Below are 26307 nucleotides of genomic sequence, written 5' to 3'. Positions count from 1 at the left end.
CCCCCAAAAATAACACTTCTACCACACTCAAGTACCTTATCTTTTAAAAAAAGATTCATTTTTCCTTTCCCCCTTTTAATGAAATTCCTAAAAGAAGTTGTCCACGCTTGTCTTTATGTCCTCATATCTTATTCACTTTCATCCCAATCCAATCTAGTTTATGTACTCAAAAACAAATCCAGTATACACTTCTCAGCTCTCATCTAGTTTGACCTTTCAACAGAATGGATAGTTTTCTGGATTCCATTGTCTCCTGGAATTTCTCCTTTCTTTCCAATTGCTTCACCTCAACTTCCTTGCTGACTCTCCCTCTGCTCGTTCTCTGCATATTTATTTTCATAGCTCTATCTCTGCCTCTCTTCTTTAATTCCATTCACTCCCTAAGTGTTATCATTCAATCCCAATCTTTTTCCTGCCTTAAAATTCATAGAATTCTGAAATCTGGTAAATCCTGCCTTCAGAAAAATATCAATAGGTTGATGACCTCTTTGCTGAACTCTATAGAGTTTTGCATTTCCAATTGCCTACTTCCCATTTGTAGTTGGATGTCTGACATACATTTTAATATGCCCAAAAGAGAGCTCTTAAGTTCCCTTTCTGAACTGCTTTCCTTAAGAAGTCTCTCCAACTTCAATATATGGTTTCTTCATTCACCCGGTGTTTAAGCCAAAAACGTAAGAATCACCCTTGATTTATTTTTGTCATACTCTCATATCCCACCAAGCTCTATATTTTCTACCTCCAACCTGCACCCCAAATTCATGTGCAGCTCTTCATTCCCTGCAAGTACTATCCAAGCCTAAACCATCATCATCCTTTGCTTATAACCATGTTCCCAAATGAACTGGCCCATTTCTTCCTCTCCAACCTCATTTCAAAGTGCTGTGCCATTACCCACACAACTTTACTCCATTGGTTTCCTTCCTGTTCCTCAAACAAGCCTAGTGCTTTGCCATCCCAAGATTTTGCTTTACTTTCTTATGCATATAAAACTAATTCTCACTCCAACTTATCCCATCTCTGATTCCACCTTAACCTTCCAGATCCCTCCCTCTATTTTTACCTTCCTACCACTTACTTTACCTCATCATGTTGCTTACTTTTACTTTATAATGCATTTAAAACATCCTGTAATTACCTTGTTTACCTGTTTACTAGTTTAGAGTATTTCTCCCCTGACTAGAAGGTAAGCTTGATTAAAGCAGAGACTGTGTCTCTTTAATGCCTGTCTGTGTCCCTTGAAATAAAAGGAGGAATGTCTAATGCATCGCAGGCATTCGAGAAAATGAATAACTGATGTCAAATTCCATTGAGATTCCCTAACCTTTTCATTTCTACCCAAGTGATTCATCATGTGTCATCAGTGATAGCTTGTAGCTAGTTACCCAAACAAGTTTCCTTACTTTATTCGTTTAGGTTTGCTTGTGCCAAAAGTTATTAATCATTTTCTTTGATGATGATGTTAAAGAAGAAGAAGATGATGATGATGTTGACCATGATGATGATGATATGCTGGGAAGTTAGTGGGAAAAACAAAGGCAATAAGGCTGATATTTTCAGAATATCTCCCAATTGATGTGGTCAGTACCCAAACACATGGTGTCCACCCATCAATCATTTCTCTACTTCCTGCAGTTGAATCTTTCTGGAGGAGTCATCAGATCCGCTCACTCTTGAAGACTGACATGAAGTCCCTGAGGACTCCCTAACTCTACTGAAGCCTCAAGGAGGGGTCCTTGATGCTAAGGTTTTAAAAGCCTCCCCTTCAGAACAAGATTGGAACACTCACAGGTAAAGTTATAGTTATCGCAGGTTCTGGAAAGGAGCAGAGCATGAAGGCAAGTAATGGTTTTACTTACTTAACTTTTAAACTGTTTTATAAAATGCTTCAGAGCAGTTTACCTATTATTGTATACTTAATAAGCATTTTAGAAGATATTTAAAGAATAAGCCTTAACATATTAGAGTCATTTGATATTACTAAGAAAAAAAATTCACTTATTCACACATTTATCATTTGGATTAAATAATGAAAAAAATATATATTTTTTTAAAAAAAGAGAACTCTAGTGGATTAAAAGGCAGACTGGGGACCCCTCACCCTATTCTGAGTATTTTAAGAGAACACAGCAAAAAGTAAGGGGTTGGTAACTGTCCGGGCGTCAAGAAAGAAAGTGGGAGATCCTACAAGCACAGAAATGACTTTCTTTAATTTGTGGTTTCTTGTAGGGACTCAGAAGTCTGGCGGCAGCAACCCTGGCTCTTTTTCTGGTGTTTTCTCTCATGGGAAATTCCAGCAGTGCACCACAGGTAAGCAAACGCAACAGAAAGATGGAAAGAAAATCAAGCTCCTGAATGTTCTTTTTTCCTTATAGAGGGCTGCGCAGCAATGTCTTATGAACTGCTTTTTCTTTTCGGGGTTGCAGAGACTCTTGGAGAGAAGGAACTGGACTCCTCAAGCTATGCTTTACCTAAAGGGCGCACGTACGTTCCAAATGCTTTGCTCTTCCTTGTGTGCATGGAATAGATGGAGAGCTGCGGCGAGGGGAGAATATCAAGTTTGTTACCTTCAGGAATCGAGGTCAAGGTCATCCCGGTCTCAGTTAATGAAGGGAAAGGGATGACAGTGGGGTGGGGGTGGGGGTGGAGACTGCTGTTGGCAGGGAAGACCCTGAAATCCTGATCCTAATAAGAATTGCTGGCTCTTGCCACAAAGGACGACTCTGGGGCTGCCTGGGGAACATCGCACTGGCTGGTGAACCAGACCGGCGTTCCAAGGCCCACTCACGGCGTCGGGGCGCGCGGGACCTTCCTCCGGGTCTCTTTATTCTGGCTCAGCCCGGGGTGGCCCGCCGAGCGCCCGAAACCCCGCAGCCCAGCACAGGTCCTGACCCGGGGCTTCCCTGCGGCGGCCGCCGCGTCCCCGCTTCCCGGCCCGGAGGCTGCGCGGCGCGGGGCGACAGTGGGTTAGCCCCGATCGCCCTGGGCCGGACGGGTGCCGAGTCCCGCGTCTCCCCTTTGCAGAGGGACGCCGCTTCATCTCAGACCAGAGTCGGAAGAAGGAACTCTCCGAGCGGCCGCCGCCGGGTGAGTGACCGAGGGAGGGAATTGGAGCTGGAGCGAGCAGACGGGCGCACTCCACCGCGCGGAAGGAAGGCGTCCCCCGGCGGGGAAGTGGCCGCGCAGGGGCAGCGGGAGAGCCTGCCCTGGCCCAGCCCAAGGGGGCAGAGCGCAGAGCTGGGGGCTCACGACGCCCCGCCCAAGCTGGACTTGGTCGCATCTGCTCGAAGTGTCGCTCTGGCCACCCCGGGTGTGCAGAAAACCTTACCCAAGGCCGGGGCTTCAGCTCCGGAGGGTTAGGAGGGGTAGGGAAAACTATACAGCTTCTCCCAAAATGTACTTCCCCGCTATGACAGGACCTTTCCACAGTTTCCTCTTAAACACTGTATTGTTGTTGTTGTTGTTGTTAAAATAGTGATTTACCTAGAAACTTCAAATCTATGCCTCTTATGTAGTTACTAGAAAGAGCTATCAAAATGAAACAGTTAAATGGAGGCTATAAAGAATGGTGCTAGGGACTGTTATTCTTTTCATGATAACCCTTTCCATGCTACTGGATCATAAAAATACAACGGATTTTGGTAAGATTTAAAGACTGAAATGCTAAAATTAAAAAGTATATTTACTTTGCCCTGGCCAGTATGGTTCAATGGTTAGAGTGTCGGCCGGTGCACAGAAGGGTCTGGGTTCATTCCTGGTCAAGGACACCTACCTGGGTTGCACTTCGATCCAACTGGGCCTCAAATCCATGTGTTTCTGTGCCTGTAGGATCTCCTGCTTTCTTTCTTGACGCCCGGACAGTTACCAACCCCTTACATTTTGCTGTGCTCACATCTCTCTCTCTCTCTCTCTCTCTCTCTCTCTCTCTCTCTCTCTCTCTCTCAAAAAAAAGGAAATTTAAAAAGTATATTTATTTTGAGAAAACAAACTCTGTGTTCACCACCTATAGGTGCTTAACAGGTATTCATTTACCTTTTTCAATATTGCAGTGTAATTAAGCTTATTTACTTTACCAGGGTAAGCTATGTTTTCAGACTTCATCTGCTCCCAAATTAAAAATAGTGGTTTGTGTTGAATCAGGATGTTTTGTCTTCTGTCAGCTTGGACTTGACATAATTTTGAATATTTAGCAGATATGCATTCCTTCAGTCAAATAATTGCCTTACATGTGGCCTAGAATGTAGATGATCTCAAGTTGCTTCGGAAGGAATGACAGAAGAGGTTGTCCAGGCTTCAAGCAGAGTCACATGTCAACCTTTCTGCCTAGACATCCCATATTAAGCTCTGAAGGGAGAAATTTCTCAGGGGCTCCTTCTCTTAATCCTCCTTGCTTTCATGAAGTTCTGTGTCATGTATAGCTTACATTCTCTTCCACCCCCTGCAATATACAACATAACCAATTGTAAGTAATGTCCACAGGAAGTGTGAAATGTTTCCATTTATAAAAATCAGTCTTCTGCGTAAGGACCCTTTGCTGAGGGATCACAAATCTACCTCATAGAGGTTTTTCTAGTGTCATAGCATACGGGGGTAGGATCAATCTATGTGAGTAGTTAAATACTAATGGGATCTTTATACGTTTTTGTTTCTCCAGAAAGACGAAGTCCAAATGCCCGACTGCTAACTCTCCCAGAGGCAGCAGCTCTGCTATTGGCTTCCTTGCAGAAACCACCAGAAGGTACCAGTATAGTGACCTCTTTCAACTGCAGGACAGAGAAGCTTTGATTACTTTTGGGATTCTGTGATGAGTGCAACAAAGTTGCCTTTATGAATTCAGGTGTTTTTTAAAAAATAATTAACATTTGCCCTCCTCCCCCCCCCCGAAATTCACAGAATGTTGACTATTTAAAGGCTAGTATATTTCTCATTAAAGTGAGTACTAAGAACATAAAACTATTTCCTTGGAAAGACTGGGGAATTTCATATGAATTACCCAGCCCATAGCCTATTGTAACCTTTATTTCTTTTAGAACTTTAGAACTGAAAGAGCTCAAAGTCCAACTTTATTATTCTATAGTTGAAAAACTGGAGGCCCAAAGAATTTTAAATAATCACAAATCCAATTGCTCACTATTAAAGGTTGAACCAAGTTAAATTGCTGAAAACCAATTTTTCTTAAACTTACAAACACAGCGGTTTCCTATGGTTCACGCTAATAGATACAGAACAGTTCTGATTCTAAGCCTGTGTACTTTTTGCTACATTAGACAGCTTCTTCTGGGCCAAGATTAGGTGTAACCTTCAAATAGAGACGTTCTGCCTTCGTAGCATTAAAACTACTAGTTGAATTAAGAGATGTCTTGATCATGGATCAGCCACAGCTTTTGGAGTCTATAGCAGTACTTGGTTCAAATTCTGGCTCTGTTGCGTTACTACCCAGGTGACCCTGAGCTTACTATCAATAGGTAGAATGGAATAATGATATCCATGTGCAGGATTGCTAAGAACCAAATGAACAAGGTATATAAGTTTTATGACTATTAAAAATAGAGGTCATCAAAGCATAATAAATAAACCTAGACTTTTCCTTCTCAAAAATTGTAATGATGCAATATTTATGACATAATTTAAATGTTAAAATGTATAAAAAATACAGTGAGTAGTCGGTGGTCAGGGCACAGGCTGCTGGCCCACAGTTCTGACGTTGTGCTCATGGAGAGTGAGGTGTGAAACATGAGCTCTCCGATATGTCTCACACTGAGGAAAAAAATTTAAAACTAAATTAATAAAATCCTCTCTTTTTAAAAATTTTCAGTAGCAGAGTGCATGAGTTAACATAATTTAGGAGATTAAATATTTTCCCATGGTTCTCTTTATTATTATTATTATTATTATTAAACCATGGAAAGTGTGTTCATTTTATATAATTTTTTTTTCTTACAGCTGGAGAAGAAAACCTTGATCCAACCGGATTTCTGGACGACAGTCTGCTAAACTGGTGAAAACACAACAAATTGAATGCAGTTACAGTTCTGTTCTTGTTGAAGACATGAAGCATGTAAATAAAACTCGTGGACCCTTTTTGCTTCATTTGCAGTCTTAGGAACAGGCACAACTAGTTTTATTCTCCTGGAAGCAAAAGTAAAGTGGAGTTCCTAGCTGGGAATATCATTGCCTATTATTATTATTATTATTATTATTATTATTATTATTGCTTCAGGTCCTTCTGTCTTAGATCACCATCTGTCTTACTCTCAAATTTTTTTAGATTATAAGACTGAATACTCTTTATAGTGTTCTTTTTGTTACAACAAATACCCTCTTGAATTAATATTATTAGTTGTTGGTTTTCTCATCTTGTCACCCAACTTGCATTGTCTTGTCACTCAGTAGGGACTCTCCTTCTCCTTGTCCCCCTTTCCCACCTCCAAGGAGGGTGGGGGGAAAGCATGGCAGGATGAGAAAGAGTAGAGTGTGATTCTCTTAGCAGTTCATCCAGAAGTAAGTTATGCAGGGAGGGGGTGGGGATGGACAGGAAAGAAGCCCTGTGATTGGAACACTTCAGTGCCATGGGCGGGAGAGGGATCTTCGGTGAGGCTGGAGAAGCCTGGAGCTCCCCCTTGTGCTCTCTGGGATCTCCCTGAATTCCGTTTAGAAACATGGATCTAAAAGTTACTGGAAAATAAGCAGATGAGGCACACTCTGTTCCTCTGTACCCCAGTTTTTTTGAGGTAACCCATTTTCCATGGCTAAACAGACTCAAAGACAGCTTACTCCAAAGGACTAGAACTCTAAGCTTTATTTGACATCAAAACATTATATAAAGCTACCCTGATAATGCATGGTACAATGTCTAACTTACTTCTTTTTAAAGTCAACTTGGCTTCAATACTATCTGAAAAATATATACATACATATACCTACAACAAGCATGATGATATATTTATTTGTAAACACAATATGGCCAACTTGTTAATTATTTCTGACCTAATTAATTGAAAGTTGTCATTGATAAATGTCATAACTAGAAAGTATTGTTAATTCTTATTGTCATCAATATATAGCCATTATTCAGTAGCTAAAGAATATCCTTATGTGAATGTATGTAATTGGAATTACAATTTGACTGTGTTAAATAACCAAAACCCTGCTTATAAGGTTTGTCTGTAAATTGTTACATAATTGAAAATGCAACTATATTCAAGTTAATGTAACATTGATCTCTGACAAAAAATATGCTAGCATTAAAAAAATCTATGTGGCATCATAGTAGGCACCTGTCATTAATTATGATTTGATTTTAAAGTGGATTTTCTAGACAGTGCATATATCCAGTTTATTGATAATTATTTACTCATCTGACATAGATTTGTACATATTGGCTATTTAAACATTATGTCTATTCCCAGACCTTTTTAAAAATGTTTATTGATTTTTAGAGAGAGAGAGAGAGAGAGAGCATAAGAAACATCAATTTGTTGCCTCCCATATTCGCCCCAACTAGAGAGTTGGGGACCGAACCTGCAACCTAGGAATGTGCTCTGACCGGAAATCGAACCCGCAACCTTTTGGTGTATGGGATCGGGCTCCAAACAACTGAGCCATATTGGCCGGGGCTATTCCCCAAACACTTTTAAAATCTATCTTATGAAGTAATTCTTCCCACAGTGAACTAAAACAATCTCAAGTATTTTGCCCCAAAACAGTTTTTAAAAGCTGTCTAAATGACCAGTTAGAATACTACCAGCTCCATGTATTACAAGTAGTAGAATGCTGCTGCTGTACAGATATGCTGATTAGCACAGGCATTGCATAAAGACCCCTATGCCCAGTTTGCTGTAATTTTCTATCTCTCTTTGCAATCCTTTTTATTTCTGGTGTGTGTGTGCGTGCGTGCGTGCGTGCGTGCGTGTGTGTGTGTGTGTGCGAGTGTGCGTGCGTGCGTGTGTGTGCGTGTGTGTGTGTGCGTGCGTGCGAGTGTGCGTGCGTGCATGTGTGTGTGTGTGTGTGTGTGTGTGTGTGTGTGTGTGTTGTTTTTCAACACTGAAATGAACAAATGATCAGGGATCAGCATTTTTCCCATTGTGTGGCCTGGATATTAAAATTGGGAAATATCTGCCTCCCATGCAAGCACTAGACTACCCGGCCTCCGGTCGGACTTTGAAGCCACTTTTAGCACAGTTCCAGCTGCTCTTCCCCTTTTTGCCTCTCTATCCCATCTCCCCTGTGGCTATCCGGGCATTGTTGACATATACAACCTCCAGTGTGTGTTCTCAATTACCCTTTGTTTCCCCGGTTTCCCCGGAGGATACCTCCTCTCCTCCCACACCACCATTGGGACCATGAGAAGAAAGAGAAGGTGAAGAGGCCCTGACTAAAATAAGCTTCCAATTCACATTTCTTTCTTTACCTGGTTATGAGAAATGAAAGTCTATATCCGATCAACCTTGAGTTACATTATTCTACTTCGGCCTCAGGAGAAAGGGGAGTTGAGAATGTAGCCTGTTTAGTCTCCTGATTCTGGACTGTAAGTTCCTTTGGGAAGAGTTCATTTCTGTTTTGATTTTATCTTTACAACTGCCATGTGAAGCAGGCAATTGTATCTCCCATATTACTTCATAGGAAGTTAGGCTCATCCTATGAAGCCTCTTGCCCCCTCCCGCCCCCGCCCTCCCCCCCTCAACACACACACTCCTGGCCAGTTCCTTTTCTTAGTGCCCCTGTGCCCTGGAAAACTAATAGTATTGCACTTGTAATATTTTATATTCTCGTCTATGTGTGTAAAACCAGCTCTGTTAACCCTAACTCTGACCATGGAAGGAAGTGTGGCACAATGCGAAGAAAATGTCTTGCTGTCAGCTGGTCCAGCACACACAAACTACTTTCTATAGTTCCTGTCCTCCACCTGCTGAATACCTACATTCTTTAAAAGCATCGTTTTTGTACCTCTTTCTCCCAATAAGACTCTTCATTTATGCACCTACTGTGTATTGGGCACTGTGCTAGACACAGAATCATCTAAAAGTCCTGTTTGCTCCTCATCACCAGGGTTTATTAATCTTGGGGAAAGGACAATAAATTATTGGGATTAGGGGAAGGAATCAAGTGGCAGCAGCTGTCTGAACAGAGGGTCTGGTGCAGGGTAGAAACTCTGACCCTGACACATGCCACTCAAAACCAGGTGTTTGCAAATCAGTTAATTTCCATGTGTACTCTCATTTGTACTCATTTCTAATCAGAGGACTCGTCTTTCATTTTGTAAAAAGCACTTGAATTTGGAAGTTTTATATTATGAACGTATTTTATTATATAGCTCATAAGTGACCCAACCAATTACCAATCAAGAGTAACATTTGAATACATACAGCATGTCACTTTACCAGGGATATATTTTTATGGTTATTTAATAGTGAAACTCCTTTTTATCATGAGATCTTTCTGGTACTTCAGCAAAAGAGCATTAGTATTGTAATACAAGTCCATCTCATATTTTTCTATCTTCCATGCAGACCTTCCAAACTGCTCTGCAGACACTGAATTAATTGGCATCCATGAGGCATTATTCAAGGGTTGGGCTTTAGGTAATTTATTGCCCTTTTTTTCTGAACCTCTACATGAGGTGAGCTTGCAGCTGTCTTCCATTTTGGCCTGATTTGTTGTTTGTATCTACTGTTCTACTTTTTCCTGACAATGGGGCAATGGGAGAGCTGGATTATGGTTGCTAGCTGGTCTTGAACTATCTGACCCACCATCATTGTTATTCTTCCCCTGTTGCTATCAACATTATAGCACTGAGAAAACCAAAACGTTTTTAGAGCCTCAGTTGACCTAGATCAGTGGTCGGCAAACTCATTAGTCAACAGAGCCAAATATCAACCGTACAACGATTGAAATTTCTTTTGAGAGCCAATTTTTTTAAACTTAAACTTATTCTAACGCCACTTCTTCAAAATAGACTCGCCCAGGCCGTGGTATTTTGTGGAAGAGCCACACTCAAGGGGCCAAAGAGCCGCATGTGGCTCGCGAGCCGCAGTTTGCCAACCACTGACATAAATCAACTGAGATACCAACCAAGGTATTCACTGTGATGTAAATAATACTCAGTAACAACACTCAGTTGTGAAAAAAAAAAAACAATCCAAGAGCGAGTGTAGATTTGTTTTTGCCAATTTAGATTTAGTTACATTTTAAACATAAAGATGCTTAATTACATTCAACAAGGTCTCTCTATGCACAGCATGAATGTGTTAGAGACACTGTCCTTGTTATAAAGTAGACTATAAATTTTCTTTTTGTTATTTTTAAAAGATATTTAAAAATTTTGTCCTTTGGAAGGCACTATTAGGTAGCAGATGCTTTATACATGTTATCTTATTTAAATGTCTGAAAGAATTTTAAACAAAACATTACCAATGAAAGTTAAATCTTTAAATATTGATAAATTTATTCATTTGGATTTAACAAATTATCATCTGTGGATGATTGAAGAACTTTTCAAATAAGTTTTTCTTTTAATCAATAAAAAAATTGTTATAGTCAGATGCTACAGTACAGGTGGTAACATCTTCCAATCATTAATTTGAGAAGTGCCCTTGTAAATATGCATGAATATGTATCAATATCTGGATTTAGGATAACTACTGTATTATGGGTTTTGATTGCCTGCAAAGCTAGATATAAATTCATGTTTCTGACTCATGTGAAAATGAAAATAATCATTTAAGAACGAGTTATTTAAAATATGTAGGTAGTGCACATTCATGGCTGAGAACAGAATCTTTTGGGGTGGTGAAGGGGGATGAGAGACCTGTTTGGTAAGTATGGAAGCTGTATAAATAATAAGCAAAGGCTTATGGTGCTGATAATTTTAAAAATACTAGTAAAAATTACTATTGCTTAAATTAACCATTTAAAAAACACTTCCAGTCTTCCTTCTTTAATTAACACTCTTCCTCATGTCTAAATTTACTGGAGGAAAAGGAATTTAAGAAAATAGCTTGGCTTTTATTTTAAATTATAAAATTGCTATTCACTTAGTCTCCACTTTTTAGGGGCAATAAATCCCATTGTGATTCTTAGAAGAAGGAAATGAAACTGGTGGCATTTTCATTGTTTTAAATAATCATTCTTACTATGCTCTCACTAAAGGAGCTCTGTTTCACCAGGGTGGAATTCAGTTCTTATATTCACCATGCAGCTTTTTCTTCCCATAAGGAACCTGACCCAGAGAAAATGGTGACTTAATATTTAACCGATCCCTTTCCGCCTCCTCTTCCTCATTGTATCTCTCATCTTCATCTTCATCTTCCACATCACTGCTCTGAGGACTGGAGACCTGAGACCCTGTAGGAGAAGGTGGTACTGAGGAAGGCCTGGGGTATTTAAATCCCTCTGTCTGCCAAAGACAAAAATAAGATACAAACATTAAACAACTTCTTAATTTTCCAGTATGTAAACATTTTGCATGTGCATTTTATAAAAAACATAGTTGGATATTTTTTGTGGTCTGTTCAGGAGCTATTAATTTTTTTAATGAATTCTTTTTTTTTAATTGAGTTCAGAGTTAGGAAGGGAGAGGGAGAGATAGAAACATCAATGATGAAAAAGAATCATCGACTGATTGCCTCCTACACACCCCCCTACTAGGGATCAAGCCAGAAACCTGGGCATGTGCCCTGATTGGGAATTGAATGGTGACCCCCTGGTTCATGGGTTGATGCTCAACCACTGAGCCACATTGGTTGGGCAAGGGGCAACTAATTTTGATTCTGGTACCAACAAGCTCAAGAGAGATTCATTAAATAAATAGTTTTATTAATCATTGACTTGTGGCAGATACTATATATATGTTATTGTATTTAATCTTTGTAACAACACTCCAATAAATTTGTTTTCCACGTTTACAGAAGAAAATTAAGGGTTAGAGAGGCCAAATGACTTGCCCAAGGTCATATAGCACATGTGGTAGAGCAAAGATTTGTACCAGCCTGAGAATCTCTCCAGAACTTTTAATCTCAACTGTTACATTTCACTGCTGATCGTGTTAGTCTCTATGTCATCCTTTAGATTTGCTCCATGAAATTGCAGGACATGGGCAGCCACCACTACAAAGAATCCTGGAAACGGGCCCCTGAGCTAACTCTGAAATTTCACCAGCTATTTTTAGTTCAGTTAATGAGAAAGTATCACTAGGTTTTAATCAAATTGTCCTTCCACCTAAGATTCATTGAGATAACTCATTTTATAAACAAATATTTAGCACCAAATATGGGTCAGGCATAATAATGGCACTGAGAAAACGAATGAAAAAAAACATGATCCCTGCCCTCTAGGAGTGTACATGCTTGAATGGGAGACAAATGTATAAAACTATCACAGTACATTACTGTATGTCAACTACTTTTATACAGTATTATGATGTCATACTTGTACAGTCATTTCACATTTCAACACTCCATCTGAAAGCAACACAGAAAAACAGCTGAGTCTTGCACTTAGGACTTGACTCAGAGGAAATGCTCAATACTTAATAGCTGAATAAGTAGATTAGTGGATGAATATAGCTGAATTACCTTCCACCTCTAAAAAAAGATAAGCACTTATTCTTTTAAAATCATGAACATGGGAGTGAAATTTCCAGATTGAGGGATTTATAAAACCCTTTCTCCTTCTCTGTAGGCAAATTTTACCTGTGTTAACGTTCTAGGTCTGTTCTGGACACCTAATATAGGTGGGATATAAATTGTATTAGTAGACACAATTGTTTATGGTAAAGGGATCCTTGATTGAGAAGTTAACACTGAACTTGGAGGATCTATAAATATTAAATGAGGGTCCTTAGCTTTGGAGAATCTGTGAATTTGATGAGTCTTATAAGTGGGCATATTTTTGCAGAGACCATGGAAATTTACACGAGATATTGGCTCCTGTGAGTCACAGAAGCTAAGCTGTATCTCATACCCAATGGTATGGTTCTCATCTTCTTGCACCTAAACTATCACCTGAGGGGGACAAAGAAGTTTAGTTCTTTGACTACTATGTAGACTACTCTAAGGACAATCCCACTGAAGAGAAATATCGATACTGCCTGCTTCAAACAGTGTTTCCTATCTTACATCCTTCTAAGTGAATCTGATGCTAAGCAGCTTATGTTGTCCCATAAATATAGTGTCTAGTTGGACTTTTGAAGACTCCCTGGTAGACACTGCTGAATGGAACATAAATGTCCATCCTGTCCAATCCCTCCTGTGGTGCTTGAATTCGGTCTATACTACTCTTGCCAAGCAGTCACCCTCCATTTAAACACTTCCTTGTATAGCAAATCAACTTCCTGTGAACGCAGGCTACTTTATTTTTGAACAACGCTCAAAAGAATGGATGTCTAATGCAGTGGTTTCGAGCAGGAAGGCTGAGAGAGATTTCATGTGGAGGTGCTTCTCTAATGATGTGAGTTAGCTGACTGTCTGCTCATCTTACACATGAGGCTACCTCTGAATCGAGGGCTTCAAGTTGGTCTGATTTGTCAGTTCCTCTATTCTTTGCTTTGATGCGGCACTATGAAAAACTATAGTCGTCTGTGTACGTAGCTTCTTCCAAATTAAAAGGTATTGTTAGGACTTACTGTAAATAAGAAATTTAGCTTTCAACACCAACAAATCGTACATAGGATACTTACCGTTGGTGGTGATGTAGATTCCACATGGAATTTATCTGGAAACGCTCTGCTTAATGTCAGGTGCCTGGCATGCTGGTAATACTATGATAGAAGACCAATTCGCAGATTAAAAAAAAATCTATATAGTTCAACAACCAAGTTATTACGTAAAATGTTTTTCTTTTAGTTATGAAATATATATATTTTTAAGTGACAGATTCTATTCATTCTAAGTTTGAAAATCAGAAAAAAAAATGACAGCTTATAGTTTTCTTATTATCAATGACTAGGTAAAGAAACACTACAGCCCAGCTGGGGTGGCTCTGTGACTGAGTGTCAACCCAGGAACCAAGAGGTCACCAGTTTGATTCCTGGTCAGGGCTCGATCCTGGTAGGGGGCATGCAGGAGGCAGCCAGTTGATGAAGTTTCTCTCTCATCAATGTTTCCATCTCTCTATCCTTTTCCCTTGCTCCCTCTCTAAAAATCAATAAAAACATTTTTTTAAAAAAAGAAATGCTACAAAACATGGGAGGGAAAAGCCAGACTGGCCTTGCTGAACTTCGAATTAGTGCTAAGGGGACTGAAAACACTGGGTTCATTCTACAGAGAAGCAGTATGTGTGGGGGGAAATGATGAGACCCGAATAATCAGACAAACTAAACTTAAATCCCACTTTCGACCATAGGTAAGAAATGTAAGTCCTAAGAGCAGCAATTTTCAACTGGTGTGCTGCAAGAATTTTTAAAACATGCAATATCTAACTATTTAGTCAAGGGCACTGACCTCTTTCCCCTTAGATTGTTAAATGAAAAAAATGAGAACAGCCAACACAACAATAGTCATCCAGTTTGTGAATAAATCAAAATTATACCTATGCTTTTTGTCTGATTGACAAAAAAATATACTTTTTGCTGCAGAATTTTTGTAATTAGTTTATGTGTGCCGCTAGATGAAAAAGGTTGAAAATCACTGCCTAAGAGCCTTATCTTTCTGCTTTCATTATAAAATGAAGACAATAAAATGAATCACCCAGGGTTGTAATGAGCACTCTGCAAATGGCAGCATCTATCATTTGTCTGGGGAAGTTTAGCAGTATCTAAGCATATACAATATGCAAAGGCAAAGTCAGTTCATCTTTTACTAAATTATCCAGTGCTAAGATATATGAGCGTCTGAGTATTTATAAACCTACTTCATGAAAGAAGGTGTTTCCCTCTGCTCTTGTCATTTTGAAAAACAATATTATTCCCATAAGCCCTGAGCTGAGGAATAAAATCAGATTATCTCTTAGAGTGAAACAAAGTAGGGATCTTCTCTTGTTTTTCTCATCTTCATTAAATATTTCTTCTTACCTGTAATGTATCAAGTTAAGCAATGACAATAGAATGACTAGTAAAAATCAGTGTTAGATTTTGATGGAATGGCTGTTATAGGCTCGGATGAAATGTGAAGAATTGAGTTTAGGATTTTGCAAATTCATAATATGTAAAAAAAGTACATGAAAAGTCACTGAGGTTTTAACAATTATGATACCTAGTTGACTTTACAGATTATGCGTAGGATCAATACATTTGTGGTCCAGTGGAATTTTTAAAGGGGTCCTCTGTGTTGATCACAAATTTGCTTACTCTGCCTAAGTATCTCCAGTCCAGAAGATCTGAGAGCCTCTCAGTTCGGTTCCTCTGGATAATTCTTTGGCGACGTGACTGTTTGCAAAATCCATAGAGAAACTTAGTCAGCTGATTGCAAGAATCATCCGGAGAGCGGAACCGCCTGTCAACAATGTAAATACCTGAGGGGCACAAAAGCCAATGCACAGGTAAAAAGTAGGGTTCACCTTAGAGCATTTCTTCTCCCATTTCTTAGGTTCTATGGTAGATCACATGAATTATCTATTTCCCAGCTCCCCATTGCCTCTACTTTATCTTTTCCCTTCCAAGGCTGTGTATCTTTCATCTCCTAACGTTTATAACTGTCACCAACATGCAGCCAACAAAATAATAAGAAAAAACACACAAACATCTGGCAATATAGGGGTACCCTGAATCGGTGATTCTCCCTGGGCTTCTCACTAGCCAGAATCTATGGGGTTTTTAGACTCCCCAGTGTTCCATGTGCAGGACCAGGGAATTGTCAATGTGTAGGCAGAGGATCCACCCATTGGAACTTGGCTTGTTGCTAGGCAACATGGACACAGAGATGGTGATAGGCAAATTCTCCAGCCATCTTAAATAGTGCAAGTGAATTTTGCTAACTTGGCATGGATCTTTTAAATAATTATGGTGACCAATATAGTTCTTGTAATATCACCTCTAAGACCATAAGTTACTGTAATATCTTCTAGATAGTAGAGGGCCAAACCAGTTCAGGAAAAAAAAAAAAAAAAAGGTAAAGGGCACATTTATCTAAGTTTAACACTTTTGCATTTTTTTTCTGTTTCAACTTCATTTGTTCATTTAACTCCTTTTGTAGTTTGTATTTTGGACAATGTGTTAAATATTAATAGCATTTTTATCCTTTCTATAGATGACATAATTAAAATATTTTATTGAACAAAAAAACTGTAAACATTCATTTAATCAGGTTCGGTTTAGAGTTAGACTCTGTAAAGACCCTGCCCTTTGTTTGGTTAAGTGTCATTTCTCTCTGGATTGGGTTAATGATGAAAAATCTCACCGTAGGCAGTAGGATCAGCCACATGCTCCTGCATGAAACAGCCAAAGCCGGAGAGGTTGGTTGTCACACTGGGGATACCCATCACAGTGCACTCGGCTGCCAGGGAGACAGACAAAGGCTTGGCTGAAACCAGCTCCACTGTCCTCTTATGCACGCAGGGGAGAAAAAAGCCCCCATCTATCTAGTAATAGCAATATTTACTTTGTGCCAGGCTCAGTACGAAGCTCTTTACATGTATTAACTCATTTAATCTTCTCAACGACCATGTGAAGTGAGGCTACCATTATTTCCATCTTACAGATGAGGAAATTAAGGCACAGAAAAGTTAAATAGCTTGCCCAAATTAACAAAGCCAAAGGACGGGGGAGAGGTAGGATTTCCAGCCATGTGCCCAACTCCAGAGACCTTGCTGGGAACGGCTACCCTATACTGCCTCTCTCAGTACTAGTTTTGCTTTTCACTCCATTTCTACGTATTTGGCAAGTTAATGGGGTAGGTTAATATTTTGGACATGTTTTTGAAATCTTCCTCCACACAAATCCCTTCCACTTTCTCAGGTGCTCAGTGAACCCATTGTCTCTCTCAGTCCTCTCTCACCTTCTGGTCAAAATTTGTTTGTTTTTTGTTTTGTTTTTGTTTTTGTTTTTCAGAAAATATAAGATATGTCTGGCAAATATTACCACTCTCAGGGATAGCTGCATTTTTAACAAAGACATTGTATTTGATTGTGGAATAACTCTTGGTTGGCTAGTGGGGTTGGATAAAAAAAAAAAAAGAGAGATTTCCCCATTACCCATGAAGTAACACAATTTAAACAGTGGCCCTTTCTCCTACTCTGCAAATATTTCCTCTTGATTTATCTCTAGAGAGCAGTGGTTTCCTAATTTAGGATAGGGAGGGGTAGGTGGAATGGGATTATTGAGCCATTTGAGAATCTGATAAAAACTCAGGAACTCCTCCCTAGAAAAATTGTGCCTATAATTATATGAAACTTAACAGATCCTTATTTTTATTAAGTACTCATTAACACACATGTAGTAAAATGCCAGGTTTCCATGTAAGCTCAGTATATGTTCACTCAGTGAATTTAATGAAATAAGCATTTATATTCATTATGCTTTCTCAAAGCACAAATTTTAATGAATACTTTCTGGAGTGAATTAGAGTTAATATCACATAAAGCGATTATTCTTTTAAAAAATTAGAGATTTATCTTATATGCTAACACCAACCTTATAGCACCAGAGGTTTCATTATTCCTGTAATTATAGGTCTGATGAGAAGGGGCCAACTTCCTTGGGTTAATTCAAAACAGAATGACTCATTCACTATGAAGTATTTCCCAAACTGTTTCTTTCATCTAATTATGTTTTATAACACCTTAAAAACTAGATGTAACTCCTCTATCATTTCAGGTTAAGTTTAACTTTGTCCTGTAAAGCGGCATTTTTCTGGAAAGTCTGCCATGAGTTATAAATCATTTTCTTTACCCGATATTAGTGATCTCCCACATTCCCTCAGTCACTTAAGCTTTGGTTTTGTGCTTCTCTACCCAATAGTAAATTAAATGTCAACTTGGAATATCACACATATATGTATGAAATAAATTCCCAGACATTCCACATCTATACATGTCACATACCTGGCGTATAACCCCACGGTTCATAGTATGACGGAAATACTCCAAGGTGACAACCTCTGACGAACTCTTCATAATCCATGGGTAACAAGGGGCTGGTGGAGGATAGGAACTCCGGGTGCAAAATCACCTAAAAAAGGAAAATTCTGATGAGAAAAAATAGGGAGAAAAAAATTAAAGCCAAAAAAAAAAAAAAAAAGGCCTACAGTTTGGTTATTATAATACTATAAAATCCTTGTGTTCTAAATTCAGGGGAGAAAAAAGCCTGGGGCTCCTTTTCTGTTCTCAGCATTCTGTGTCAGGATCTACTCTGTGGACTGTCTTTCCCTCAGACTCCAAGGCCTAGACTGGAGGATAGGGAGTTTGCATGCCATCGTTGTTCTCATGCTAAACTACACTGAGTGGCCAGATTATTATGATCTCTGAACGCATAATAATCTGGCCACTCAGTGTATATCCTATATAATAAACGGTTAATATGCAAATTGTCCCCTTGACCAGGAGTTCGACCAACAGGCAGGCCGGCCAACCGCCCATGTCCCCTCCCCCTGGCCAGGCTGGCCGGACCCACCCATGCACGAATTCATGCACTGGGCCTTTAAATATATATATACACATACACACACACACACACACACACACACACACACACACGTGTGTGTGTGTGTGTGTGTGTATATACTGAGTGGCCAGATTATTATGCATTCAGAGATCATTATGCTTCTATTTCACTAAGGTCTTAATACAACACAGAATAAACCTTTAAAAATGTCAGCCACTCCCCTGCTCAAAATCCTTCAGCAGCCTCCTATTTCACTCAGAGGAAAAGCCAGTGTTTACCACAGCCTTTAAGCAGTGGTGTGCTGGTAAATGTTCAAACACCAAAAATCAGAAGTATAAATATGTATTTGTACATAAGTTTATTGTCAATTTTACTGATAAAAAGATATCATTATAGTATACAATTTCCAAACTATAAAAATGTACATGCAAAAAATCTGCACACAGATGTCTATTATCAAATGTATTCATAATTGTTAAAACTTAGAAGCAACCAAGATGTTCTTAAGTAGGTGAAAGGATTAATAAACTGTGGTACATCCAGATGATGGAAGATGTGCTATCAAGCCATGAAAAACTTAAATGCATATTACTAAGTGAACGAAGCTAATTTGAAAGGTCACATACTGCATGTTTCCAACTATATGACACTCTAGAAAAGGCAAAACCATACAGACAGTAAAAACATCAGTGGTTAGCAGGGGTTGAGAGGAAGGGAGAAATAGATAGTGCACAGAGGATTTTTAGGGCAGTGAACTATCCTATACATAGTATCCTATCTAATAAAGAGGGAATATGCTAATTAACCATCACTCCATCACAAAGATGGCTGCACCCACAGCTGAGGCCAAGTTCCCATAAGGAGCCTTAACAAGCAATCAGCAGGGACCTGAGGCTACGCCCTCCCCCACCCCTGTGGGGCTTGACAGGGGACCTCAAGGTGTGCTTCCCATCCTGGTGCTGGGCTAGGGGACCTCAAGCTGCTCCCCCAGCCCCAGCGCCAGGCTGGGGGACCTCAGGCCATGCCCCCCCACCAGGTGGGGCTTGACAGGGGACTTCAGGCTGCGCCCCCACCCCGGCACCAGGCGGGGGGACCTCAGGCCACACCCCCGCCCCATCACTGAGCCAGGGGACCTGAGGCTGCGCCTCCCTGCCTGGCAGGGCTTGACAGAGGACCTCAAGGTGCACCCCCAGTGCTGGGTCCAGGGAACTCAGGCCGCACCCCCTGCCCAGGGGGGACCTGAGGCTGCACCCCCCTTGCTGATGGGGCTTGACAGGGGACCTGAGGCTGTTCCCCCCTCCCGGTGCCAGACCGGGAGACGTGAGGCTGCGCCCCTCCCACCTGGCGGGGCTTGACGGGGGACCTCAGGCCATGCCCCCCACCCAGCAGGGCTTGACAGGAGATCTCAGGTCATGTCCCACACCTGGCGGGGCTTGATGGGGGTCCTTAAGGCACGCCACCCCACCTCGGTCTGGGCTGGGGGACCTCAGGCCATGCCCCCCATCCTGGCACTGGGCTAGGAGACATGAGGCTATGTTCCCTGCCCAGTGGGGCTTGACAAGGGTGGGACTAGCCAGGTCTGGATCTATCCCAATGAGGGGGGGGGGTGCCACCGGCCGGGACTGGGTCTCACGCGATTTTGAGGTGCATGTGGGTGGGCGGGAACTTGACTCTGGGTCCCGTGGTGAGCCCCAGACTCTGACAGGAGGAAGGTTTTCATATACATTTTACTAATTTTCTTTCATCTCTGACACTTCTATTATAGAGAAAGGGAAAATAACAATATTAAATTATTTCCTCTAATTAATCCCCTTTTAATGTGCACAAATTTCGTGCACCGGGCTACTAGTCTATATATATAAAAGCCTAAGTGACCATTAGGACCGGTTGAATGAACGACTGGCTGGCTGGTAGCTATGATGTGCACTGACCTCCAGGTAGCTATGATGCATGCTCAATGCAGGAGCTGCCCCCTGGTGGTCAGTGCACTCCCACAGCCAACCTCCCATGGCCAGCCAACCTCCTGTAGTCCTTCCCCCTGGCCAGCTAGCTCTGATTGGCCCTGATCGTCCTCAATTGCTGGCCAGGCCGAGGGACCCCACCCATGCACAAATTCGTGCACCTGGCCTCTAGTGACACTATAATGGTGAATACATGTCATTATACACTAATCAAAACACATAGAAGGTACAACACCAGGAGTGAATCCTAATGTAAACTATGGATCTTTGGTGATAGTGATGTGTCAATGTAGGTTCATCATAACAAATGTATCTCTGTGGTTGGGGATGTTGATAGTGTGTGTGGTGGGGAGGGGGGGAATTGTGCATGCTTGGGGGAAGATGACCCATGAGAACTCTCTATACTTTGTGCTAAATTTTCTGTGAATGTAAAACTACTCTAAAAAATAAAGTCCATTAAAAAAACACATAGCCCTGGCCAGTGTGGTTGCTCAGTGGTTTGAGCATCGTCCTATACACCAAAAGGTAGGGGCTCAATTCCCTGTCAGGGCACACATCCCGGTTGTGGGTTCCTTCCCTGATTGAGTCTCGGGCAGGAAGCAACTGAACAATGTTTCTCGCTCTCTCTCTTCCTCTCTCTCATTGTTAATTCTATATCAATTAATTATAACATAATGCTTTTGTTGATTTTTTAGAAAATCTTGTATTCATTACTGACTTATGGTTTTAACTGAATATAGCTCTGACATAAATGTTGGTTGATATCTTTGTTAAGGAGCAAAAGGAAGAGTGAAATACAGAGATGTATCTCAAAATTTCACAGGTTCATCAATGGCATGAGTGACTTCTTTGTTGTATTGGATATTTTTTATAATGGAAAAGTATTTCCTTATATTTATGTGTCACAATGTAATGACTGCAGACACAACACCCATTTTAGTTTTTTCTGCATTATTAACATTTCTCTAGCACTTTCTTAAATCTATACAATCAATACATAAAGACATGATGTGTAGTGTTCACCTCTTTTCACTCTATAAATACTCCACCATGGCCAATTTTAGGCTACCAACGAGATCTCACTGCTCTGGGTCATAAATAATCCCAAGGGCATAGGGCATAGGTAATAGTAAAATGTGGTAAACAATTAGAATGCTATGGGTTTTCAGCATTACCTTTCTTTTACTGTAATTTATTTTTACATTTATATAATTTAGTTTTTACCAATGGCTATGTTTAAAACTAGTTCACAAAATGTAACAATTGGCTTTTGTCTACTGGTATGAACCTGCTCTGTGACTGCACGGCCTGTAACATTCAGCTAAGGTGGAGACAAGACAGCATGGCTATAAATGGAAAGTTGAATAGAATAGCTATCTAACTGGTCCCCGAATGAATGGATTCTCCTATTCCTTCTTTATTAAAGTTCTCACTGAACTATTATTAGATTGTAATAGCAGACTTAACTCATACACCTAAGTATTATTTAAAATAAAATCTGATTTTAAAGTGCTAGAATCATACATATATGTAGTCTTATAATACAATAATATAATATATAATTAAATAGTATAATTAATATTTAATGATAGTATAATATAATATACTTAATATGAGATATAATTAATATATGTTTATTGCTGGGATCTTTCCGCAGCTGTAAGGGTTCAGGAATCTGGAGAAGGGCTGCGCGTAAATTGAATAAAGAGACTAGACATGAAATACAAGTTTGGGAGGCATGGGGGAGCCAGGGGAGGCTCCCCTTTCTAGTGAAGTGGGCTCTCCGAATGTCCAGACCCATGCTTTTTATTTGCTGGGAAACACATTGGCCCTTTAGGAATGCAAACAGGTAAAGGCTGATAAACAGGAAAAGATTATCAGGTTAGGGCAGTGGTCGGCAAACTCATTAGTCAACAGAGCCAAATATCAACAGCACAACGATTGAAATTCTTTTGAGAGCCGAAAACCGACTTCTGCGCATGGGCCACGAAGTTTCAATCACACTGTACATGTGGGCCCGCACGTGGTATTTTGTGGAAGAGCCACACTCAAGGGGCCAAAGAGCCGCATGTGGCTCGCGAGCCGCAGTTTGCCAACCACTGGGTTAGGGGAAATGCCTATAGCTATTCCAGCAGCAGATAATAATATGCAGATTTTCAGCCCTGCTGAAGCCCTAAGATCCATCAGCCTTCTGATGAACTTCTTGCATAATTATGACCTGCTGGAATTAGCCTCCAGCAGTTTATATTATTTTTTATATAATAATATATATAATATATAGCAGTGCCTTATAAAAGGGGGAGAGATCCCTGGCCCCTTCCCCCATGTGAGGACACAGTAAAAAGCCTCCATCTATGGACCAGAAAGAGGGCCTTCACAAGAACTCAACCACACTAGCAACTTGGTCTTGGACCTCCTAGCTTACAGAATTGAAATGAATGTCTGTGGTTTATAAGCCACCCATTCAGTCATATTTTGCTAGTAGCCCGAATGGACTGAGACAGTTGCCCTCTATTTAACTTATTTAACTCATGTCCTTCCACAGCCACTCCCCTAGTGCAGACACCGCCTCACTGCATCTGACTCCACAGCTGGGCCGCTCCCCACTGTGTGGCCCTTCCCCAGGGTTGGGCTCTGACTCCTTTCTCTGGACCACCGGTCAGTGTAGACGCCTGCCTTGTGTTGCCCCACCGAATGGCTTTCGAACTGAATTGTTTGGAAGGGAAAGGAAAAGAGAGAAAGAGGAAAAAGAAACTTCACTTTAACAAGCACACGACACTTTTTATTCACAGAATAAGTCTATATTCTTCCAAAGAGATTACTTTGAAAAAACCCCTAATTTGGATATATAGCAATACTGATAACATTAGTTGTATATAATAGTTTATACATTATAAATAATTTTCTTTGCAACATTGTGAGATGAGTAGAATAGACATTCTCAATGTCCTAATTTTAGAAGTAAGGAAACTAAGACTTTACAGGCATTAGTTATATATATCAGTAGATTCATAAATAGGAGATATGTTAAACTTAAGAGGAAATAAAATGGTAAATGTCCCAAACCAGTACTATAAAAATGGTTTATTCAATCACAAGAATAGCACATTGGTAAAGTAAAAATGGATAAGATATTTTTTTCTAGAAAGCATGATTTGAGTTTCTATTATTACACTAGGAAAAGAGACCAAAAACACAGATATGACTGTCTGGGCAACCATCAAGTCAACAACCCATTATACTCTCTTGGCATATATGAGGAAAGGGGGATTAAAAGGCATTGTGCCTAGTTGGCATGTCCACACTTAGGAAAACTTGTACTCTCCAAAGCCCATTTTGGAACATGAAAACACCATGGCTTGTTTGTTTTTTCCCAGCCAAACAGAATAATCAAATGACTAAAATAAGAAGACAGCTGCTCTGGGCCCTAAAACAGGCGATTGCAGGAGCCCAAGGTGGAAGAAAGGATATTAGAAGTCAGCCCAAGGTTATGGAGGGGATTAAATGAGATCCTGTATACAAAAGCCCCCAGCAGGGCACCTGGCTTTAGCAAGCCTGGATCAGTAGGGGAAAAACAAATGAACTAAAATTTGTTTGACTGCATTTATCTTAGGAGGGAAGTAAGTTCCCAGGAAGTGAGTTACTTTCACAGCGTCAGTACAGGGCGATGACCTGGAATCTGCAGTCTAGGCTTTTCTCCCTATACCCCACTGCTGACAGAGGATAAATGCAAAGTCAAAATAATCTGCAACGTTTCCTGAATCAAATGGTCACATTTCTATAAAAACTTGTCAGTTCACTCTGAGAGTTAAGAACTACTCTATAGAGTTCTATAAATATACAGGCAATCAAATAGGACTTATATTATTAGCACAGACCCTGAGATACTAGTAATGTCAAGCTTTTAAAGGATATCCTACTTAATAAAAGAGTAATATGCAAATTAACCATCACTCTGCTACACCCACAAGCCATGCCCACCAGCCAATCAGGAGCGAGTATGCAAATTAACCCAACCAAGATGGCTGCGGCCTCGGAGAGAGCAGGAGGCTTGGGTTTCCCCAGCAATGGAGGAAGCCAAGCTTTCCACATGCCCTGGCCACCCCAGGCCTCCACTCAAGGCTACAAAGTTTCAATTATAGAAGATAAATAAATCCCAACAAAATGGCTGCAGCCATGGAGCAAGCAGGAGGCTTGGCTCTGCTCCAGGCTACAAAGTTTCAATTGTAGAAGATAAATAAATCCCAGATACCAGGTCCTCTGCTTGGGTCACCGGGGGGTGTGGCTGGCCTGCAAACCACCACAGGCCCCTTGCCCAGGCCACCTCATGCCCCAAGGGAACCCCCACCCTGATCCAGGACGCCCTTCAGGGCAAACCAGCTGGCCCCCACCCGTGCACCAGGCCTCTATCTTATCTAATAAGAGTAATATGCAAATTGACCGTCACTCCAACACACAGGATGGCTGCCCCTATGTGGTCAAAGATCCTGCCCCCCATGTGGATACAAGATGGTCGCCACAAGATGGCCAGCAGGGGAGGGCAGTTGGGAGAAACCAGGCTGGCAGAGGAGGGAAGTTGGGGGCAAACAGGCTGGCAGGGGAGCAGTTAGGCATCAATCAGGCTGGCAGGGGAGAGGTTAAGGGTGATCAGGCTGGCAGGCAGAAGCGGTTAGGGGCAATCAGGAAGGCAGGCAGGTGAGTAGTTTGGAGCCAGCAGTCCTGGATTGTGAGAGGGATGTCTGACTGCCCGTTTAGGCCCGATCCCAGTAGGCTTGGGTCTAAACGGGCAGTCAGACATCCCTCGAGGGGTCCCAGATTGGAGAGGGTGCAGGCTGGGCTGAGGGACACACCACCCATGCATGAATTTCGTGCACCGGGCCTCTAGTCTATATAATAAAAGCCTAAGCAACCATTACAGTGGAACAACCAGTCGCTATGATGCACACTGACCATCAGAGGCAGATGCCCAACGCAGGAGCTTCCCCCTGGTGGTCAGTGCACTCCCACAGGGGGAGCGGCTGCTCAGCCAGAAGCCGGGCTCATGGCTGGTGAGCACAGAGGCAGTGGTGGGAGCCTCTCCTGCCTCTGCGGCAGTGCTAAGGAGCATCTAGCTGAGCAGTAAGGAGCCTGCCACTAAGGAGCAGTGAGCAGAGTGGTAAGGAGCGAGCAGGTGGGCAGTAAGGAGTGAGGGATCCTGAACTAGGAGAGGATGTCCGACTGCCAGCAGGATGGGGCCTAAGCCAGCAGTCGGACATTCCCTGAGGGGTCCTGGACTGTGAGAGGGCGCAGGTCAGGCTGAGGGACACCCCCCCCCAGTGCATGAATTTCCTGCACCAGGCCTCTAGTTATTAATAAAACATAATACCTAATTCTGAACCGACCAAAGTTTATCTCAGCGCCTTGAGGATATATTGTTAGGAAGGGTTATTCTTTTATTTCTTTTGCATGTGTGTGTTTGCTTTATGATATAAATGAATATCTCAAAATATTGGTGAGTTTAACTGAATAAACAATTTGTATGAGATGAACTTCCTCCTCCATTCACTCTTTGTGAGCCATGTGCTATTGTATCTCTATGCCTTTTCATCTACTTCTGCTGGGTGAGCTCTCCTTCCTGTAATTTGCAGATAAACTCCTGCTCACTGATCAAGATCTAGCTCACTTGTCATCTCTTTGATAAAACATTTTTTCAAATCCTGCAGGAAAGACAAATCTTCCATCTTCTACTGGACTAAGTACAAATAAAATCTAATTTCATTAGGCATTGCCTGTGTGCCAATATTGTACTAAATGCAACATCTGTTACTTTTCTAA

General features: G+C 41.1%; 2 protein-coding genes across 6 annotated transcripts in view; one reads left to right on the top strand and one right to left on the bottom strand.

The window, feature by feature from the left end:
• Nucleotides 1-2176: 2176 nt before the first annotated feature.
• SPX (spexin hormone) lies at nt 2177-7751 on the top strand. Of its 2 annotated transcripts, XM_080659657.1 has the most exons (5): nt 2177-2310; nt 2427-2484; nt 3025-3087; nt 4655-4738; nt 5944-7751. In XM_080659657.1, exons 1-5 carry the CDS (start codon nt 2284-2286, stop codon nt 6000-6002), a joined length of 291 nt encoding a protein of 96 aa, XP_080515783.1. In that variant the 5' UTR covers nt 2177-2283; the 3' UTR covers nt 6003-7751. The 2 variants fall into 2 exon arrangements, with proteins under 2 accessions (XP_080515783.1, XP_080515782.1); XM_080659656.1 differs by lacking the exon at nt 2177-2310 and having other exon boundaries at nt 2364-2484.
• Nucleotides 7752-9285: 1534 nt separating this feature from the next.
• The window catches only part of GYS2 (glycogen synthase 2), a 46889-nt gene continuing 29867 nt past the window's right edge, over nt 9286-26307 (bottom strand). For 2 of the 4 annotated variants that reach the window (XM_080661329.1, XM_080661331.1), the window contains 5 exons: nt 17974-18100; nt 16332-16427; nt 15284-15447; nt 13676-13756; nt 9286-11395 (listed from right to left, as the gene is read on the bottom strand). In XM_080661329.1, the coding sequence (XP_080517455.1) occupies nt 11174-11395; nt 13676-13756; nt 15284-15447; nt 16332-16427; nt 17974-18100 (690 nt within the window). In that variant the 3' untranslated portion in view covers nt 9286-11173. The remainder of the gene's footprint in view (nt 11396-13675; nt 13757-15283; nt 15448-16331; nt 16428-17973; nt 18101-26307) is intronic. The other 2 variants (XM_080661330.1, XM_080661332.1) reach the window with 1 other exon arrangement.

Source organism: Plecotus auritus (assembly GCF_963455305.1).
Source record: "Plecotus auritus genome assembly, chromosome: 3".
NCBI lineage: Eukaryota > Metazoa > Chordata > Mammalia > Chiroptera > Vespertilionidae > Plecotus > Plecotus auritus.
Note: the sequence above shows the minus strand (reverse complement) of the source record. Positions and strands in the feature narration are given on the sequence as shown.